We start from the raw sequence: 22,813 nt of genomic DNA, 5'->3' as shown, positions 1-22,813 counted from the left end.
AATCATTTACAAAGGTAGCAAGTCACTAATTGATCTGAAAATTATATTTGCCTTTTTTGCGGGTTATTTTACATGATTCTTCCAAGTGAACCATGGATCTTTGAATTCACACATTCTAGATCCCTATACTATATCCTGGCATTTAGTACATTTACTTGTTTTAAACGATAATCAGAGCTTTCACTATGTAGCACTTCCCCGTCTTAGAGCAAAGACAGGAGTTCAGTTCAGTTCAGTCGCATCCACCTCTTTGCGACTCCATGACCTGCAGCATGTCAGGCCTCCCTGTCCATCACCAACTCCCAGAGTTTACTCAAGCTCATGTCCATTGAGTTGCTGCTGATGCCATCCAACCATCTCATCCTCTGTCACCCTTCTCCTCCTGCCCTCAATCTTTCCCAGCATCAGGGTGTTCTCAAATGAGTCAGCTCTTTGCATCAGGTGGCCAAAATATTGGCGTTTCAGCTTCAACATCAGTCCTTCCAATGAACACTCAGAACAGATCTCCTTTATGATGGACAGGAGGAATAACTACCCACTATCCACAATCTGCAGACTGGAATGCTCAAGCATACAGTGGCTTGCCTAGAATCACACAGTGTAGCCACTGCCAGAGCTGGGGTAGAAGTTCCCAAACAAATGGAACAGGGCAAACGTGGACAGAGCACTCACTCTCTGCCCTGTGGTTTACTCCCTTCCTTTATTGGAGTGATAGGAGTTTGTTTTAGGTGGAACCTGCAAGTTTGTCTCAGAAAAATCAAAAGCTGTCTAGCCTTCCACATGGGCAGCCACATATCATTTTCCATAAGCTGTCAGAATATGGGACTGACATGTCTGCTCCCAGGGAAGATGGGAAGAGAAGTGTGCTGCTGAGCAGGCCCCAGCGATGGTGCTTCGTGGCACACGGCTCAGGCTGTTTTCAGGTCTCCCTACCTACCTGCAAACAGGTAAGGCTGGAAGACAGTGGAACTCAGGGGCTTAGGAGTCAGACTGTCTGCACTCAGGTCCCAGCCTTCTAGCTTACTATCTATAGCTTTGGGGAAACTACACGGTCTCTCTGTGCCTCAGTTTTCCTCTTTTTAGAACAGATGTATATTGTTGGAGGATTAAGTAAGTGGGTACATGTGAATGCTTCGATCATGGATGCTATATGGTGAGTTGCGCCCCTGACTCGCTCTTCTGGGGCAGGGGCCACCCAGGTGAAACCCTGCAGGGCCCAGTGCTGTGCCCAGAACAGGCCCTTATTAATGCAGCCCCTGCAGGGCAGGATCCAGAATAGGAGGAAGCAGGATGAAGTGGTATTTGGAGAGAAGAAATGTGCCCCTGGCCTGCTTGGCTGGAGCACGTAAAGAGAAGTAGTGGGGGCACATTTATAGTTAAGCTCACTCCAACATCTACCTAACACCTACATTTGCAGAAAGACCACCTACAAAGGGAATCAATGACAATCAGTGGGAAACAGGGGTCTGGGCTCTCTATCTGGGGCTGAGTCTCAGGGCCCCAGATGACCCTATTTAGAAAACCATCCAGTGATGTGGGTTCTTTCTTTTTTAAACAGGATGATGGAAAAGCAGGAAATAGAAAACTTCCAGAACTTTCTCCAGGAAGAGAGATGGAACCTTTACCCAAGGACTTCAGTTGGTCAAAATTCTCTAATTTGATACTGAATGATAGGTAAATGGGGGGCTTGTTGAGTATCTTTTCTCTTCTCAATAAGTTATCCACTGAAATGTATAAACTTGATGTAAGTAAACTTGGCAACTGATGTTTAAAAAACTTAAGCCCTTACACCCATACTTATTTTTAACTTGGCACATTTGTTATTTGGCTATAAAAAATGTGTATTTTCTTTTCTAATAATGAAAATAACAGAAACATGAAAAGAAAAGGTGAAACTGCAGACAATGAAGAAAACCAATGAAAAGATAGGCAGCAGGATAACGCTGGTTGGGCAGGGGTGAGTGTGGGCAGAGCTCCCTAAAGCTAAGAGCATGCGCGGTCTCTACCCGGGATTTTACAGAAAAGGAGACATTTTCATAACAAATGGAGTCAGAGGATGGTACAAAAGAACTTCTTCTCTCGGAAGGGGTTTTCTGATGCAGGCACTGGGATGATGAGAGGGTCCTCCCGCACATGAGCTTCACAGTAGGCCAGGAGGTCCGCCGCTGCCTGGGAGACCTGGGGGGTACACAGCACAGGTGCAGGGTTAGAGGCCAGTTCACGGTGGGTCCAAGGCGGAGGTGTCGGTCTGGAGAGTGGACAAGCCTGAGGATAGGCTGGGCTGCATGCACTGCCAGTGACAAGGCCATTCCGAGGCCTGGAGAGAGGGCTTGTGCAAATCCGGAGGAGACAGGATTTGAAAGTTGCCTCTGAGGATATGTAACAGAGAAGAACAAGCCTGACTCCATATTGGATCTATTCCTTTAGCTCTAACCCTCGTGCTCTGTTATCTGTGCTTGTCATGCAGGCTCTGCATCTTTCATAAAAGAATGCTCCTCCTGAAATATACAGGAGAGCCCATTCTCAAGGCTCTGATCTTTAAAAGTATAACACTTTTCCATTCACAGAGAGATAGAAAGTTGCAGAACAGAGAAGGGCATTTATCTTGTTGGAGGTTTTTGGGAATATTGTGACCAGAGCTATGTGGACAGTTGTGAGAACAAAGGATTCCAATCTAAGAAATTTTGCAATAACCAGCCACCCTCTCTCCTCCTTTAGTATAAAAGAAACCTGAGTTCTAATTCAGTGAAGATGATTCTTTGGGAGACCAGTCCACCATCTTCTCTATCTGCTGGCTCTCTGAATAAAGTCACTCCTCTTTGCCCTGACAGCTCGTCTCTCAACTTAGTGGCCTGTCATGGGTCAAGCAGTACGAGCTTGGACTAGGTGACAGAAAGAGGTGCCACCCAGTAGAGGTGTAGATCAATACTAGGAGAGGTATGAGGCACCATCAGGAAGGTCTAGACAGCTAATCCTACTCGAAACTGAGTGATGAGCGAAGGCTCCAGGCCAGGAGCCTCACCAGTGACTCTGTAAAACTACCTCTAGACAGATAAAGCCAATTTCTGGCCCTGGCCAAACCAATGTGGTTGTAATTATTATTATTAGTGTTATTGTTTTACTGCAGTCCATTCTCATGACCAACCCAGGCACTTGATCCTCCGCAGGAGAACACAGATCATGAGCACATCACAGAGAACACGTACACATAAGCCACGCACAAGCCCACACTGACTTGGAACGGCCACTCCTGAGGAGAGAGTTGCTCCTCACCAGAAACCTCTTTGCTTTTCCTTTTAGGCTTCTCTGGAGCCTACTGACACTTGGCAGTTGTGGATCAAATTATCTTCCAGGTAATCTCCAGGAGCTTCAGGGGAGAAGCAGCTGGAATAGGCAAGGCGCTGGGAAGTGTTTGCTAAGAGGGGGAAGGGACCAGCTCACTGGGCCCGTGGTCTAGGTCACGAGTCCAGCAAATGACTGGTCTGCGTATCGAACCATCCTGCCGGTTAGCTTGTTCTGCCTGCAAGTGCCTATTGGAGGCTACAGGCTGCAGTAAGAATATAGAAGTCAAAAGGAATCCTTTTCTTGCAATTAGTGTCTAAATCTTCCCCAGAATGATCGCTGCAGGTGAATGAAAAATGTTTGAAGGCCCCCAGTACACACAAGCCATACACCTTCCATCCAGGTTTTAAAAATTGGCTGTTGGTACTTCCCTAGTGGCCCAGTGGCTGAGACTCCGCATTCCCAATGCTGGGGGCCTGGGTTCAATCGCTGGTCAAGGAACTAGATCTTACCTGCTGCAGCTAAGAGTTCATATGCTGCAACTATTAATAAAAGCCTCACATGCCACAACTAAGGCCTGGCACAGCCAGATAAATAAATATTAAAAACAGAACAAAAACAATGTCACCAACGCTCAAAACTTAAAAAAAAAAAAAACCGGCCCCTCTTCCAAAATTTTATAGAAAATCTTCTAATTTCCAGCCCAGATTGACCTATTTCAGCGGTGGCTAGACTATAACAAATAATTTTAGTAGAGATATGTAATAAATGTTTCCTTCTGATGAAACAACTAAAAGTTGAGCCAATGAGTCAACCTAAATCCAGACGAAGTCTACATTTGCTGGGAGTGTGGAATGGAGCATCAGGCTTCCCTGTCCATCTGGGCCCCAAGATGACTGTCCAACTTTAGGTAAGTCACTCAAATTCTCTGAGCTTTAGCTTCCTCATTTATAACATTAGCTATCTCCAAGATCCTGTTTACTCTAAACGGTCTGTAGTTTTCGCTCTGATAGCACAAGGGCAGTACTGCAGAGCCTAAATAAAATGGATGTTGGGTTGAATGAGAATGAAGTTTGCAGTGATTTACAGGACACCCATACAGGGATCTCCCAGGTGAGGTGGGGGCCATAAATATAAGGCCACCACAAGGGACTAGAGAACAGGAGCAGGGAAGCCGGCTCTGAAGCCCACAGAGGTGTGATGAGGGGCTTTGCTGGGGGCCCTTGGCTAAGATGCGCGCTCCCAGTGCAGGGGGCCTGGGTTTGATTCCCGGGCGGGGAACTTAATTCCACAACTGCAACTATTATTAGAGCCATGTGCCGCCACTAAAAGATCCTGCGTGCCACAGCAAAGACCTGGTGCAGCCAAATAAACACAGGTATTTTTTTAAAAACCTCTAGACATACAGAAACCCAGAATCACACCGTGAATGCTTGGGTGTGGAGCCTGAGCCTGGCATCGGGCTTGTCTCCTTCTGAACCAAAGCCAAGGGCTCTCCCCTGACTGCCTGGGTCGCAATCCCCTCCTCTCTACTCCAGGCATCTCCTTCAGCCCACAGAGGCAAGGGGTCTTCTCCACGGCCGCTGTGTTAGGGTGATCACAGAATTCACCCAACAGCTCCTCCCACAACCACCGCGAACCGGTCTTCACCACTCCCCAGGCCAGCATGCACAAGAAGGTGGAGATGTCCGAGCATCTATCTTCCTCCCCTAAGAGCCAGGTCCTCTTAGCTCTAACTTCAGTGAGTTCTTCCATGCTTCATTTAAGAAAGTCTTAGGACTTCCTTGCTGGTCCAGTGGCTAAAACTCCATGCTCCCAATACAGGGGGTCAGGTTGGATCCCTGGGCAGCAAACTAGACCCCAAATGCTACAACTAGGAGTTCAAATGCCACAACTAAGATCCGGGACAGCCAAATATAAATAAATAAAAATACATATTTTCTCAAGTCTTATCATCATCCCCTATCTCTAGTTTTCATTTTTCCCATCTATTTCACTTTTGGGGACAAGAACATGCTTCCATTCATTCTGAATTCTCTATAAACCTTACAATTTCATCTAGGAAGCTGTGTGTCAATCCTTTGGCTAATTGAGAGGCTATAGGGAAAAAAATAAGGCAAGACTTGCTTTCCAGGGGTCTGAGAAGACTCAAAAATTGTAACATTACTAAAACAATCAAGGTGTGCTAAAACATCACAAAAGCACAGCTGCACACCTCTGCAGGGCTTTGGAGACAGGGGTGTCTGAGTACCCCGACCCATCCAGTTCCACATGGGGGCAGTTACCCTGGTAAACCTGCCCCTTTTATCCAGAGGCTGGTTCCAGCCAACTGATCCCAGAGACATGATTTTCTAGCAAGCCAAGGATAGCTCATATCTTGTGGCAGATTCATATTAAACAAGTTCAAGAGGCAACTGTATAAAATCATTAATCAAAATAATAGTTGACATGAACTGAGTCCTTACTATTGATATGTGCCAAGCCCTAGGCTAAACACATTGTCGTATGTCTTGTGTGTGTATGCATGCTCAGTCGTGCCCAACTCTTTGTGACCCCATGGACTGTAGCCTGCCAGGCTTCTCTGTCCATGGAACTCTCCAGGCAAGAAATTTGGAGTGGGTTGCCATTTCCTCCTCCAGGGGATCTTCCTGACCCAGAGATCAAACCCACGTCTCTTGCATCTCCTGCCTTGGCAGGTAGATTCTTTACCGCTGAGTCAAAGCTATGGGTTTTCCAGTAGTCATGTATGGATGTGAGAGTTGGACCATTAAGGAAGCTGAGCACCAAAGAATTGATGCTTTTGAACTGTGGTATTGGAGAAGATTCTTGAGAGTCCCTTGGACTCTAAGGAGATCAAACCAGTCAATCCTAAAGGAAATCAGTCCTGAATATTCATTGGAAGGACTGATGCTGAAGCTGAAGCTCCAATACTTTGGCCACCTGATGCAAAGAACTGACTCATTGGGAAAGACCCTGATGCTGGGAAAGATTGAAGGCAGGAGGAGAGATGGATGACAGAGAATGAGATGGTTGGATGGCATCACCAACTCGATGGACATGAGTTTGAGTAAGCTCTGGGAGTTGGTGGTGGACAGGGATGTCTGGTGTGCTGTAGTCCATGGGGGTGCAAAGAGTCGGACACGACTGAGCGACTGAACCGAACTGAGCCACCGGGGAAGTCCCATTATATGTATGGCCTCATTTAATTATTCTAAATACTATTGTTAAAGTCACTTTACAGATGAGGAAACTAAGGCACGAAAGTTAAGAAATCTGTCCAAGTTCATACAACTGGTAAGAGAGAGACCAGGATTGAAGCTAAGCGGTCTGGCTACAGAAGCTAAACACTACAGTAGCTGCCTGATTAATTGTTCATGAAAACTGTACCTGGAAGGTAGCCTGGAAAGTTCTTGTCTGCTGGGCCAGCACACTCTCTTTGTAGACCAGCTACCTGGGAACTCATTTGACCAGAAGGAGAAGTTCTGCAACTAAAATTTCTTAGGTCATTTGTTTAATCCAGGGACAATTTAAAAATAATCTTTTGGTCATGCTGCACGGCATGGCAGATCTTAGTTCTCTGATTCAGGGATTGAACCTGCACCCACAGCATTGTCAGCATGGGATCTTAACCACTGGACCACCAGGGAAGCCCCCCATGGACAATCTTGCCAAGAAAACCATACAGTTGAGTGTCAGCCGCTGGGACTGGCTTCCTCTTCCTTTGCCCTGGCCTGGATGGATGCTCCAATGTTGCTCTGAGACTCCTTCCTCTGAGCTGTGACCTGCATGCTGTTAGTATATAAACAAGGACGCTATTACACTGGGTCGGTGCTAATTCCTTAGTAGCAGCCTTTTTAAACTAAGGGTTTCCCAGGTGGTGCTAGTGGTCAAAAATCTGCCTGCCAAGGCAGGAGATACAAGAGACCCAGGTTCAGTCCCTGGGTCGGAAAGATCCCCTGGAAGAGGAAAATGGCAACTCACTCCAGTATTCTTGCCTGGAACATCCCATGGACTAGAGGAGCCAGGCAGGCTACAGTCCACAGGGTCCCAAAGGGTTGGACATAACTGCGCACAGCACAGCCTTTGTAAACTAATGCCTAAGCCAGAGAACTTGAAAAAGTGAAACTTAAGACCACCACAAACAGCCAGCCAGGCCTTCCCACCTAATGCAACTGCTGAAGCAATTAAACGGTGCTTTGCTTCAGCATCTTCTCTACAAACACCCTGCCCTCTGCCTGTCAACGGATGGTGCTAACTACCTTTGGTTTGGCATTGCCAGCTTCGACTCCACCTATGTCCAAATTAAATAAAAACATTTTAATTTTCTTCAGTTTACCTACTAACAACAGGATCCAGCTGGTCTGAAGTTTGCAAATATCATTAGCAGATATTTTTTGGGTTTTGGTTTACTAAATATTATCACTTTTTTTTTTTTGCCTTTTTGGTTTGCTAAATATTATTACAGCTTCCTTCCTCTTGATCATTTACTTGTTCAGATGCTTGTCAACATCCATTCACTGTGGGCTGCTGCTGCTGCTGCCGCCGCTGCTGCTAAGTCACTTCAGTCGTGTCTGACTCTGTGCGACCCCATAAACGGCAGCCCACTAGGCTCCCCCATCCCTGGGATTCTCCAGGCAAGAATACTGGAGTGGGTTGCTATTTCCTTCTCCAATGCATGAAAGTGAAAAGTGAAAGTGAAGTCGCTCAGTCGTGTCGGACTCTTAGCGACCCCATGGACTGCAGCCCACCAGGCTCCTCCGTCCATGGGATTTTCCAGGCAAGAGCACTGGAGTGGGGTGCCATTGCCTTCTCCGCATTGTGGGCAGATTGACTAATTTTCTGAGAGCGACTGCACCGCAAGGGGGCGCTGCATCAGGCCAAGGCATGGGAGGAGGGGTTCAAAAAATGGGGCTTTAGGGGTCACCCTGCAGAGGTGAGTTAGGACTGGTCTCCTTCCGGTCTCACGGTTGTGTATTTGCTCCCTTCACAGCCCCGGGTCTACAACCATGCCAGTAACATGTGGCCTTGCTAGCTCTCTAAGCAGGTCCAACCTAGGGCTTTTTCTATCATCTATCAAAGGTGATACTGCGCTTGATGCCACAATTTTTCCTTCAAGAAAACACGCTGTTCTTAGAATGCCTCGCGTTTCAGGGTCACGGAAGTGTTTGCTTAGTTATATCTACACGCCTCTGGATTGCAGAGTTCCATCTGGAGCACCAGTACTACAAGAATGAAACCAGAATTGTTAGTACTGGTACCAAGCGATCAGCACCCAGTTTTGCATGGACCTGGGTCGGCTCCACACAGTATTAGTTTTATAGATACACTCAGATTATTGAGAACACCCTACAGCCCAGTATAAGCATGTTAAGTCATTTTACAACAAAAGGAGTTTTCCACCTTTCCCCACCTTCGCCATCAGCTTTGTTTCATGCACTGTCCAAGGTCCCTTTACTCCTGTGTAACCAAAGTATCTTGGATAACCCCTGAAGCTTGCTGTGATGGGATCTGAAAAGACACACACATGTAATGATCATCCTGATGAGACTTCTGCAGGAAAGGTGACGCCCTAACACACAGTTTAGGATCCGGGCGTTAATTAAACTAAAAACCCACTCCTTAGATTGAAAGGGAGGGTTTCCTTAATCAGCCCTAGATTGATTTTTATGGTTCAAAGCTTCCTTCAGTGCATATAAAATATCGCATGCAGACTTCACCATATCCTAGAAACATCTGCCATCTTTGAAACATAAAATAGACAATTTACTTTCAAAGAGAGATCTTTATTCTGAAATTTAAAACTCCGTTACTGTTTATGTTTTCTTATCAAGTCTGAAGTCTGCTTTGTCTTCAAATCCTCTGTTACAAAATGCCCAGAGCATCTCTGCCTCCTCTCCTTAGTACTGAAGTGTTAAGAGTTACATGATAACAGATGTTGAAAAGAGAAAAGAATTGGGAGCTAGGGAACAACTGTGGAATTTTATCATTACATTTCAGAGTAAAAGAGGTGATTAAAACAGCTCAAGTTAGCACATAACCCCATTTGTTGCACTATAATTACAAGCTTCAATGATGGGGAGAAAATGTTGCAATTACTAAGTCACATTCTAGGACAAGACAGATGACATAATTACCATTCTGGCTGTGACACCCACTGCATTTATCCTTTGCATCTAAAGTACAGCGACTCACAACTATTTTTCAGCAATCCTGGTCTATTTAACAATACTACTTGGAATAGATCACAGGCATTCTTGATGGCCCTGCCTGTTCCTCCCTTCCCCACCAAGAAAACAAAGCGGGATTAGAGTCAAGAGCACAGCCGGGTTGCATCCCCCACTGTGCAACGATATCTTTCACAAGGTCAAATCTGATACAAGTGCCAACAGAAGAAATCATGTGCCTAATAAAACCCTGAGGATATTACAGGTCTGTGCCTCACCTCTGAATTCTGAGCTAAAGCTACAGGGTGAATCCTTGTGAATTTTGTTTCTTTCTTCTAATGTTGGATATTATTTGAGATTAACACACCAGTTTTGTTTTGTTTTTTAAAGAATCTGCCTGCAAGGTGGGAGACTGGGGTTTGATATCCGGGTCAGGAAGATCCCCTGGAGAAGGAAATGGCAACCCATTCCATTGTTCTTGCCTGGAAAATCCCATGGACAGAGGAGCCTACAGCTCATCAGGTCACAAAGAGTCGGACATGACTGAGTGACTAATACTTCTTATTTTTTAATTTTATTGTTTTTAAAGAATTTATTGAATTTGTTACAATACTGCTTCTGTTTTAGGCTTTGGGTTTTTTTTTTTTTTTTGTCCCTAAGGCATGTGGGATCTTAGTCACCCAACCAGGGATCGAAAGGGATTGAACCTGGGCCTCCTGCACTGGAAGCACAGTCTTAACCACTGGACTTCCAGGAAGGCCTAACACCAGTTTTAAGGGCATTCTCGAGATACTTCCAAATAATTATGCTATAGACTGAATGTGGGAGAAGGCAATAGAACCCCACTCCCAGTACTCTTGCTTGGAAAATCCCATGGATGGAGAAGCCTGGTAGGCTGCAGTCCATGGGGTTGCGAAGAGTCGGACACAACTGAGCGACTTTACCTTCACTTTTCACTTTCATGCATTGGAGAAGGAAATGGCAACCCACTCCAGTGTTCTTGCCTGGAGAATCCCAGGGATAGGGAAGCCTGGTGGGCTGCCGTCTATGGTATCCCACAGAGTCGGACACGACTGACTTGACTTAGCAGCAGCAGCAGCAGCAGCAGGCTGAATGTGTGTCCTCTTCCCCACCCCCTAAGTTTATAAGTGAAACCAAAATCTCCAGTGCCATGGAGATGGGACCTTTGGTAGGTAATTAGGTCATGACGGTTGGAACTTCATGAATGGAATTGAGATGGGCTGGGACTTGGGACCCTTTGCTGCAATATTTGCACCTGGTTTCCTTGAGCACAGAAAGACAAAGAAACTATAAGGGACTAAAAATAAATGTGCTACAATGTACAGCTGGGGCAAATTATGGACACAAGATAGGAAAAGACCAAAACCAAACTGCCGCTCCTGAAGAGTTGGGAGCAAAAACAGGGTGCTGGGAGCAAAAGCTGGGTACTGTGCATGCCTCTTGCACACAACAGCACCAAAGCGGTGGGCAAACTTCCTAAACCAGCCCTCTGGCTCCACCCCTCACCCCATGTAAGGAGCCGGCTTGCCCCGCCTAGGAGAGTGAGGAAGCAAGGAAACCTGCTACCTCTCTCCTCCAGACCCCCCCACCAGCTGCAGCAGGAGCCCCAGAAAAGCCTTGCTTGAATTTCTTATCTGGCCTCTGATCAATTTCTATTGATTAAAGAGGCCAAGAACCCTGGTAGGTGATAAAAATTAGTGTTCTTATAAGAGAAAAGGTCTCTCTCTCCCTCCCTTCCATGTGAGGTCAAAAGAGGGTAGCCATTTGTGACCCTAGAAGAGAGGCCTCACCAGAACCTGACTGTTGGTACCCTGATCTCAGACTTCCCAGCCTGCAGAGCTGTGAACAGTGAATTTCTACTGTTTGCGTCACTGAAGTCCACGGTATTCTGATACAGCAGACATTTGGCTTCTAGTGGTTTCCAGCAAATGTTGTGTATTGACTAGATCAATACTGGAAATTCTCAATCATTGGGTCCTAGGCCACAACCAGCATCTAGTAGGGAGTAAGGTTATTCCTGGAGGAAACCACAGGGGGTGGGAGATATGTGTGAATACATGATAATATAACACAGAGTCCTTCTCTGAATTCTAAAGTCAAATGTCCAGACTAACGAATGAGCTGCTGTTCACTATCACCAGCATACAGGTTTTTTTCACATCAAAAGTTGATTGCACATTTGCAGCAACACAGATGGGCCTAGATATTATCATACTAAGTGAGATCATACTAAGCGAGCAAGTCAGACACAGAAAGATAAACATCACATGATATTGCTTATATGCAGAATCTAAAAAAAAAAATGATACGAATGAACTTAAAACAGAAACAGACTCACAGACTTGGAGAATGAATTTATGGCCACCAGCAGGGAAGGGTGGGTGGGAGGGATAGATTAGGAGTTTGGGATTGACATGTACACACTGCTATACTTAAAACTGATAACCAACAAGGACCTACTGTAAAAGTTGATTACATATTAAGAGGTAATTCTGAGATACTTGAAAGAGAGTTTTAATATTCCCAAGTTAATCTAAGTAAGAGCTTACTATTACATGGCTTTCACCATCAGGAACTGCAAAGCTCTCAGTTCGTTTAGAGTGATTAACCCAGGTCCACCCAGGATCTTGATTTAACAAAACCCTTTTAACAGGTTGGTATGTATCCTGCATGACTCTGACAGCCTCTCAGCTTTGACACATCACAATTTCCCACAAAGGAAGCCAAAATTCAGTCGTTTTGCAAGCTCACCAAGAGAGTGATTTATGTGGTGACAGAAGCTAGTGAGTCACTGAAGAGTCTCCTGGGACTGATGTCAGAATGAAAGATGAACATAACAAGTGGGTTCTAGCTCCAGTGATTCTAGAAAGCTAGCAGCATCTCAGAAAGGAAGCGGGGGCTTATGAGTCAAAAGACAACGTCCCAGACGGGCTGCACTCAGCGCTGCTGAGCTCTGTCATCTGGGCACTCAGTGTCCACTCCTGTGGAATCAGCGATACCTGGTAGTCTGTGGCTAAATGACACAATAGATGTATTGATTATATGCACAATGTATTATTATTTCATTATTCATTTGGCCACTTTTTGGTAGGGTGGGAGAGCTGTTTGGGCCATAGAAATGAAGTGGTTTTTGTTCAGTCACTAAGCTGTGTCCGCTTCTTTGCAACCCCATGGACTGCAGCCCATCAGGCCGCTCCGCCCCCCACTGGCTCCTGGAGTTTGCTCAAATTCATGTCCACTGAGTCAGCGACGCTATGTAACCATCTCATCCTCTGCTGCCCCCTTCTCCTTTTGCAAGAAGTAATCTCTCAGAAGTGATCAGGGCAATTTGATCTCTGAGATGTCCTCACAAACAATGTCTCCTTGAATTGGGAGGCATGTTTCATCTTCTTGTTCTCCTACTCACATTCTACTCTCTGATTTAACTGAAAGATTTCTCTCCTTTTATCTAATACCTATCTCTCGAAGGGCTCATTCATAACCCCTGTTCTTAATTTTAGTCTAAATCTGATTGTAGAATGTTATCATCTGAATCATTTAACGTCTAAAGGTCTGGGAAAGGGCTACGAATGTTTCTGGTAGAGGAAGGGGAAATGAAGACAAGGGTTAAACCTCAATTGCTAAACTGGCAGAAGCTGGAATAAGAAAGAGCTGCTACAGAGTATAGAAGAGACATATGAAAAAGGCAAAAATCTACAAGCATTGCCTCTAGACTTTTGGCTAGATCATATGACATAATTTATGTTTAATTTTTTTTAGAAATGCCATTCTTTCTACCATAACATCTAATATCTTTCAGAAAATACTTATTTGGCTGAATGACATGCGAACTCTCAGTGTGGCATATGAGATCTAGTTCCCTGACCAGGGATTGAACCTGGTCACCTGCATTGGGAGTGTGGAGTCTTAGCCACCTTACCACCAGGAAAGTCCCTATTATCTTAATTATATCCCTTTTCCTGGACTTCGCCAGACCCTTTAAATCATCCATCAGTGATCTATCAGAACGTGAAGATCTCCCCAATTTTGCTTTTTTAAAACTTGTTCACAGGGAACACCATGATATTTAAGCCTAACTTCTTTTGTTTTAATAACTACTAACTTTTGCTTCAGAATTTTCTGCATTGGCTTCAGAAACTTCAGTTCAGTTCAGTCGCTCAGTCGTGTCCAACTCTTTGTGACCCCGTGAATTGCAGCATACCAGGCCTCCCTGTCCATCACCAACTCCCGAAGTTCACTCAAACTCATGTCCATCAAGTTGGTGATGCCATCCAGCCATCTCATCCTCTGTCGTCCCCTTCTCCTCCTGCCCCCAATCCCTCCCAGCATCAGGGTCTTTTCCAATGAGTCAACTCTTCGCATCAGGTGGCCAAAGTACTGGAGTTTCAGCTTTAGCATCAGTCCTTCCAATGAACACCCAGGACTGATCTCCTTTAGGATGGACTGGTTGGATCTCCTTGAAGTCCAAGGGACTCTCAAGAGTCTTCTCCAACACCACAGTTCAAAAGCATCAATTCTTCGGCGCTCAGCTTTCTTCACAGTCCAACTCTCACACCCATACATGACCACAGGAAAAACCAGAGCCTTGACTAGACAGACCTTAGTCGGCAAAGTAATGTCTCTGCTTTTCAATATGCTATCTAGGTTGGTCATAAGTTTCCTTCCAAGGAGTAGGTGTCTTTGAATTTCATGGCTGCAATCACCATCTGCAGTGATTTTGGAGCCCCCCAAAATAAAGTCTGACACTGTTTCCCATCTATTTCCCATGAAGTGATGGGACCAGATGCCATGATCTTCGTTTTCTGAATGTTAAGCTTTAAGCCAACTTTTTCACTCTCCTCTTTCACTTTCATCAAGAGGCTTTTGAGTTCCTCTTCACTTTTTGCCATAAGGGTGGTGTCATCTGCATATCTGAGGTGACTGATATTTCTCCTGGCAATCTTGATTCCAGCTTGGGCTTCTTCCAGCCCAGCGTTTCTCATGATGTACTCCGCATAGAAGTTAAAAAAGCAGGGTGACAATATACAGCCTTGACGTACTCCTTTTCCTAATTAGAACCAGTCTGTTGTTCCATGTGCACTTCTAACTGTTGCTTCCTGACCATACAGGTTTCTCAAGAGGCAGGTCAGGTGGTCTGGTATTCCCATCTCTTTCAGAATTTTCCACAGTTTATTGTGATCCACATAGTCAAAGGCTTTGGCATAGTCAATAAAGCAGAAATAGATGTTTTTCTGGAACTCTCTTGCTTTTTCCATGATCCAACTTAATAGTACATGTTTTATCTCTTGGCAAAATAAAACCATAAAATATTTTTTTTCCTTCCAAAGAATTCACGAACTGGCGGTGCAGCTGCAACTCTTAGGAAATGCTATAAAAAATAAGGATAACATGTACAGATGTGAGACCTGGACCATGAAGAACAGGCTGAGCATGGAAAAACTGATGCTTTCAAACTGTGGTGTTGGAGAAGACTCTTGAGAGTCCCTTGGACTGCAAGGAGATCAAACCAGCCTATCCTAAAAGAAATCAGTCCTGAATATTCATTGGAAGGTTTGAGGCTGAAGATCCAATACTTTGGCCACCTAATACGAAGAGTTGACTCATTGGAAAAGCCCCTCATGCTGGGAAAGATTGAAGGCGGGAGGAGAAGGGGGTGACAGAGGATGAGATGGTTGTGGCACCACCGACTCAATGGGTGTGAGTTTAAGCAAGCTCTGAGAGGTGGTGAAGGACAGAGAATCTGGCATGCTGTAGTCCATGGGGTCTCAGAGTTAGACACAAGTTAGTGACTGAACAGCAATGTGTTCAAGATGTATCTATTAGAAGAATTATGAGGGAAAAAAACCCTGGTTCAAACACACATGTGAAACAAGAATCATGATAACTTTTGGACACTTTACTGCTGGCTCCAGTAAACAGCTCTGGATTATGCAGGCTGCTGGAGGAAATGTTTAGTATGAAGACAATCCCAACCAAATTTCCACTTCAATTTGGAATATGTTATGATTTCTATGCAATGTGTTTCCATAAGAATATGCTCATATTTTTCACTGGGCAGTTAATCCTGAAGAGATAGGAAGACAGATTCTATACAAAAATAATAATACAAATAATTAAATTGTTCAGCTGAACGGACAGTAGTCAAAAACCACTCCCCGGTTTGAATACAGAGGCTTGGGCTGACGGTGTGGCAGGGAGACCCTGCACGGAGCAGACAGAGGGGCCCCCTTTCTGTCTCCTGCACTAAGAGGTCACCTCGTGCGGCTCCCTCCCCCTTCGGATGCCCTCGTACTACACAGGTAAGAAGTCCAGAGGAGGGACTTCCTGGTGGTGCAGTGATTGAGAATCCGCCTGGCAGGGGATGCAGTTTTGACGCAGGGGATGCCTTGCAGGGGACACAGATCTTAGTTCTTGGTCAGGGAACTAAGATCCCTCATGCCATGGAGCAACTAAGCCTGCCTGCCACAACCAGAGAGTCTGTGCACCACAACAAAATATCCCACATAATCCAACAAAGATTCCTTGTGCTGCAACTAAGACCCAACACAGACGAATAAATAAATAGCTATAAGAAAAAGAAGTTCAGAGGAGGGAGTGAGTGAGTGCTGGGGGAGGCGGCACTTCTGCAGGGGGCATGATTTCCAGGAAGAACTTGACTTTTGGAAATAGCTTTACCGCCTTTATGACAATAATAATCCTTATTTGTTTGTAAAATTACCCCAAAGGACAAAAATGGAAGTAAAAATCAACAGAAACCCTGCCATTTGGAGAGAACATTTGGTGAACATCTTTACAGACATCTTACTACCCATCTTTGTACATATAATGTCACATGCTGTTTTGCAATGTGCTTTTATAATCACTCAGAGCACACATATGTACATCATTTAATCAGATGATACAGTATAACACTGTCTGTATATAACTTAGATGAAATAAAATTCGTATTTTACAGCAAGACAAGAAAAACTTAAGACACAAAAATTTTTCTCTGCCATTTGGCTGTCTCTCTCTCCACTGCATCGTGTATGATGCCTTGCACAAACCTCCCCTTTGGCAGAAATACCTGCTCAACCATGAAGTGCAACATTCTCCTAGCATCAACAAGTGCAGTTCAGTTCAGTCGCTCAGTTGTGTCTGACTCTTTGCAACCCCATGGACTGCAGCACGCAAGGCCTCTCTATCCATCACCAACTCCTGGAGTTTATTCAAACTCGTGTCCATTGAGTCGGTGATGCCATCCAGCCATCAGTGTACTCATGTACAAGCATCAGTAAGACAACTCCTCCAAGATCACATTCCTTCTTGACCTTATAGGGGTCACATGACCCACCACCACTTTGTACTTGCAGACCAGGATTATGTAAATTGTCAATAACACATTATTTGATGTACAGCCATCTGACTTAAAAAACTTATATAACTCTGCTTTGACCTCTAACAAGCAGAACAGTTCTCAGAGCTTTCTGAGGTGCTCGTCCCGGGTTATAATCCTCAATTCGGTTCCAATAAAATCTTCCCTTTCTTTCTGATTAACTTTTTGTTGACACTATTTAACCAATCCGTGTGTATGCTTAGTTGCTCAATTGTTTGCAACTCTTTCCAACCCCATGGACTGTAACCCTCCAGGGTCCTCTGTCCATGGGATTTTATAGGCAAGAATACTGGGGTGGGTTGCCATTCCCTTCTCCAGGGGATCTTCCTGACCCAGGGATTGAACCCGGGTCTCCTGCATTGCAGACAGATTCTCTACTGTCTGAGCCACCAGGGAAGCCCAATCAATCCCTACTGATGGACAAAAAATATAATTTTTTGACATTATAATAGTGTTCTGATGAAATTCTCACAGTCCTTCATTAATTGTGAGATTGTCTCCTTTGGGTAATCCCTAGAAGAGAGAGTGCTGGCTCAGAGTATGCACAATCAACATTTTGATACATATTCCAAACCACTCTTTGGGAAGACTGTAGGTTTCCACTCCAACTATCAAAAAACTGCTCACTTCCTTTAACAGTTGATAACGATACAGGATTTCAGCGACAATTAAAAACATCAATAGTCTGGATCTCAGTTTTTTTCTTCCCCAAGTGCATCTCACTGGTTTTTGGAGGCACAACTCGTGTGTTATTTTCTGGTTTTTTTTTTTTTTTTTGGCTATGCCATGCAGCTGGCAGGATCTTAGTTCCCCGACCAGGGATCAAACCTGCAGTGCTTCCTGCAGCGGAAGTGCAGGGTCTTAACCACTGGACCGCCAGGAAGTTCCTCTTGTATTATTTTTAAAGCTAAATGTCTCTTCATATATTTGACCCTTTACATGTCTCCTTTTCAGATTGCCTATTCATGTCGGTTGTGCATTGTTTTAAAAAAAGGGAGGATCTTTTTAATCTGCTTTATTTTTTCTTAAAAGGGAGGCTGTTTTTTAATCTTATTTTTTCAGAGAAATTAAATTTAAAGATATTAACCTTTTGTTACTCAGGTAGCAAATAGTTCTCTTAATTTGTTGACTGGAAGATTTTCACCATATAGACTTTTTTTAAAAAAATGCAATTAAAACTTTTATTTAATGAACTGTAGATTTTGTAATATGCTTGGCCTTCCCAAACTCACATTATATAAAATATTTGCTTCTATTTTACAGGTACTTTTATGGTTTTGGAATATTTACATCTCTGATTAAAGTTATGGGATGAAATATGTTTCCCCAGACTCATGTTGAAGCCATAACCCCTGAAAACATTAATAAAGGGGAATCTCCAGGCAAGAATACTGGAGTGGGTTACCACGCCTCCCCCAGGGGATCTTCCTGACCCAGGGATTCAACTCGAGTCTCTTATGTCTCCTGCCCTGGCTCACAGGTTCTTTCGCTAAGTCACTTCAGTCGTGTCCGACTCTGTGCGACCCCATAGACGGCAGCCCACCAGGCTCCCCTGTCCCTGGAATCCTCCAGGCAAGCACACTGGAGTGGGTTGCCATTTCCTTCTCCAATGGATGAAAGTGAAAAGTGAAAGTGAAGTCGCTCAGTCGTGTCCAATTTAGCGACCCCATGGACTGCAGCCTTTACCAACCTTACTAAAATGGAGCAAGGAAGCCAGAAGAGGGAGCTCTCAGGCAGAACTGTGCAAGTCAATTATAGGAAGCATTTCAGTTTCAAACACCAGTAGAAGACTCCTCAACAGAAAAGAATCATCAGTTACAAGCCCCAACAGGAAAAGAGGTACATGGAATCTCCTACAAGAAATCCACTACCCCAGCAACTTGGCCAGTGAGAAACTACCATCACTCTGAACTCTCCTTTTTCTCTCTAAAATAAATAGCATTCTTCTCCTTTGTTTGTTGGACTTGCCCATAGTTTCTGCTGTAGCATGATCTTCCTGAATTGCAAGTCTCTGCTATTTCCAAATAAGTCCATCTTTGCTGGTAAAATAGCTGACTTTTATTTTTAAGGTCAATATTCCCAGTCTAACTGTATGTAGAGACAGGGCCTCCACGGAGATAGCTGGCCCTCTGTATTCATGGATTTGGTATCAGTGGGTTTAACCAATAATGAACTGAAAATGTCTGGGGGAAAAAAAGAAAAACAGAAAGTTCCAAAAAGCAAAACTTGAATTTGCTGCACACCAGGAAGTATTTACATAGCATGTATGTTGCATTTACAATATTTACATAGCATTTACATTGTATTAGGTATTATAAGTAATCTAGAGATGATTTAAAGTATATGAGGAACCTCCCTGGTGGTCCAGTGGCTGAGATTCCGTGCTCCTAACGTAGGGGGCCCAGGTTAGATCTCTGGTCAGGGACCTAGATCCCACCTGCTGCAACAGAGTCCACATGCCACAACTAAAGATATCGCATGTCACAGCTAAGGCCTGGCACAGCCAAATAAATACTTTTTAAAACCTATATGATAGGAAGAGTGTGGGTTATATGCAGATACTACACCATTTTATAAATGGAACTTGAGCATTCTTGAACTTTGGTATTTAAGGAAGGCCCTGGAAACAATCCCCTACAGATAAGAAAGAATGACTATAATTCAGGCTAGATGAGGTTATAAGGGTGGCACCCGAATCAAACAGGATTCAGTTCAGTTCAGTTCAGTCGCTCAGTCGTGTCTGACTCTTTGCGACCCCATGAATCGCAGCATGCCAGGCCTCCCTGTCCAGCACCAACTCCCGGAGTTCACTCAGACTCATGTCCATCGAGTCAGTGATGTCATCCAGCCATCTCATCCTTTGTCGTCCCCTTCTCCTCCTGCCCCCAAGCCCTCCCAGCATCAGAGTCTTTTCCAATGAGTCAACTCTTCGCATGAGGTGGCCAAAGTAATGGAGTTTCAGCTTCAGCATTATTCCCTCCAAAGAAATCCCAGGGCTAATCTCCTTCAGAATGGACTGGTTGGATCTCCTTGCAGTCCAAGGGACTCTCAAGAGTCTTCTCCAACACCACAGTTCAAAAGCATCAATTCTTCGGTGCTCAGCTTTCTTCACAGTCCAACTCTCACATCCATACATGACCCCTTGCATGAGTTAATAAGAAGAGACCCTAGAAGGGTCTTCACATGAGCACAGAGGAAAGGCTGGGTGAGGACAGAGTGAGAAGGCAGCTAGCTGTCTGCCACAGGAGAGGCTTCAGCAGACTGCTCAAGTGTCTAAATTGGCAATTAAGTTGCCAACACCTTAACCTTGGACTTCCAGCTTCCAGAAAGGTGAGAAAATAAATTTCTGATGTTTAAGCCACATATTCTGTGGTATTCTGTTATGCCAGCCCTAGCAAATATGGGGTTCCATGGTGAAGCAACAGTAAGGAATCTGCCTGCAAAGCAGGAGACCTGGGTTTGATCCCCGGAGGAAGCCATGGCAACCCACTCCAGTACTCTTGTCTGGAGAATCCTATGGACAGAGGAGCCTGGAGGGCTACAGCCCACAGGCTGCACAGAGTTGGACACGACTGAAGCAACTAAGCAGCAGCAGCAGACACATACAACCCATCTGATACTTATCTGATAAAACTAGTGGTATGCAACTTTATTTTCAAAAGGGTTAGCAATTTCTAGCAACATTAATAATCTGTTCTCTACTGAGCTGAGATGCCATCGGGATTGTACTTCAAATTCCCAATACACTGGGGCCTATTTAGGGACTTCCTATTTTTTTCTGTTGATCTATTCCTAAAGGAGTATTATAAATTTTTAAATACTACAGTTTTATAATAAACTTGTAGGAATATTCTACATATATTATGTTCAGTTGCTAAGTCATGTCCAACTCTTTGTGACTCCATGGACTGCAGCACGCCAGACTTTCCTGTCTTCACTATTTCTCACTCAGAGTTTGTTCAAACTCATGCCCCTTGAGTCAGTGATGCCATCCAACCATCACATACTATGTTGCCCCCTTCTCCTCCTGCCCTCAATCTTTCCCAGCATCAGGGCCCTTTCCAAGAGTCAGCTCTTTGGATCTGGTGGTCAAAGTATTGGAGCTTCAGTATCAGTCCTTTGAATGACTATTCAGGCTTGATTTCCTTTAGGATTGACTGGTTTGAGCTTCTTGCTGTCCAAGGGACTCCCAAGAGTCTTTTTCAGTACCACAACTTGAAAGCATCATTTCTTTGACATTCAGCCTTCTTTATGGTCCAACTTTCACATCCGTACATGATAACTAGAAAAAACATAGTTTTGATTATACGAACCTTTGTTGGCAAAGTGATGCCTCTGCTTTTTAGTAACACTGTCTAGGTTTGTCACAGCTTTTCTTCCAAAGAGCAAACAGCTTTCAGTTTCATGGCTACAGTCACTGTCTGCAGTGATTTTGGAGCCCAAGAAAATAAAGTCTGCCACTGTTTCCATTTTTTCCCCATCCATTTGCCATGAGTGATGGAACCGGATGCCACAATCTTACTTTTTGAATGTTGAGTGTTAAGCCAGCTTTTTCACTCTCCTCTTTCACCTTCATCAAGAGGCTCTTTAGTTCCTCTTCATTTTCTGCCATAAGGGTGGTGTCATCTGTATAGCTGAGGTGATTGAGATTCTCCCAGCTCTTCCTCCTCAAATATACGTACTTCTTTTTTTAAAAAAAAATTTCTGGATATTCTCACAATTTATCTAATTGAAATTAGAATTAAGTTTCCTTTCTTCAAAAACAGTGATAGAATTACTTTCTTTCTCAAGCTGAATAATATTCTGCTGTGTAGATATACAGTATCTCATTAATTGTGCTTCACTTTTTAGCACTTCATAGAAATCACATTTTTATTATTAATAAGATGTGGACAACCAGGCATTGTCAGATGATGATGAGCAACTTTAGCAATTAAGTGCTTTTAAATTTAAATTTCTGTAACATTTTTTATCCACAATGGTATTATTACACACTTAACAGACAACAGTATAGTGTGACCATAATTGTTATCTGCACTAGGAAACCAAAACATTTCTGTGCCTCACTTTGTTGCTTTACTGTGGTGGCCTTTTAATCAAACCCGTAGTATCTCCAAGGTCTGCCTGTATACAGTCTGTTTATCCATTAATCTGCTGATGGACACTTAGGTTGCGTCTGCCTCATAGCGTTTCTGAATAATGCTGCTATGAGGGGTGTACAAATCCCCCTCCAAGGGCCTGATTCCAGTTCTCTGGGATGCACACTAACAAGTGGAATTGATATATCCTACGAGTAATTCTTTAAAAAACTTTTTTGAGAGGAACTTCCATACTGTTTTTCCTAGCGGCCGCACCATTTACTTTCTTGGCAATAGTGCCCCAAGGTTCCAATGTGTTGTTTTCTGTTTTAGTGACAGTAGCCATCCTGATGCGTGTGAGGTGAAGAAAAACATTTTAACACCAATGCTGCTATTTCAGTTTCATCTCTCCTGTAATATGAGTGGGAGCCCAAAGATACAACTGGATGGACTCTAACAAAGGCTTATAGGGAGGAGACTCTGAAGCTGGTGGGAAAAGGCTTCGGTAACTTGAAGAAACAAATCAAGAATGACTAGATGTTTGGCTGTCGGCAGTGACTGGTGCTGTCAAAAGGGATACTGAGGTCAAGTGGACCTCAGCTATTGTCTCACCAATGAACATGGGGCTTTTGATGTCCTAAAGAGCTCTTCACTGGGCTGGGAGCAGACTCTTCAGAGGGCTAAGCTTGCAAGTCCAGCTCCTATAAGAGGCTGAGCTTTCAGTTGAAGGACCCTTTCTCAGAAGATGGGTGGGGTAGATCACCCTGAAGTGGTCCTAGCAGCTCAGCACAAAGTTAGAAACCTCACAAGGCAAGAGTGGACATCTGCCCCAAAGTAGGACCTTCATTTCTTGAAAAAGTGAAGTGTCTGTCATTCATTCATGTCCAACTTTT

General features: G+C 44.2%; 1 protein-coding gene across 2 annotated transcripts in view; it reads right to left on the bottom strand.

Annotated features, from left to right (window-relative positions):
- Positions 1-2,022: 2,022 nt before the first annotated feature.
- LOC120860493 (guanine nucleotide-binding protein G(I)/G(S)/G(O) subunit gamma-4) overlaps positions 2,023-22,813 on the bottom strand; it is a 68,142-nt gene continuing 47,351 nt past the window's right edge. For both annotated transcript variants that reach the window (XM_040236310.1, XM_040236311.1), the window contains exon 4: positions 2,023-2,178. In XM_040236310.1, coding sequence (XP_040092244.1) covers positions 2,050-2,178 — 129 coding nt within the window. In that variant the 3' untranslated portion in view covers positions 2,023-2,049. The remainder of the gene's footprint in view (positions 2,179-22,813) is intronic.

This window comes from Oryx dammah, unplaced genomic scaffold (assembly GCF_014754425.2).
Source record: "Oryx dammah isolate SB20612 unplaced genomic scaffold, SCBI_Odam_1.1 HiC_scaffold_11077, whole genome shotgun sequence".
NCBI lineage: Eukaryota > Metazoa > Chordata > Mammalia > Artiodactyla > Bovidae > Oryx > Oryx dammah.
Note: the sequence above shows the minus strand (reverse complement) of the source record. Positions and strands in the feature narration are given on the sequence as shown.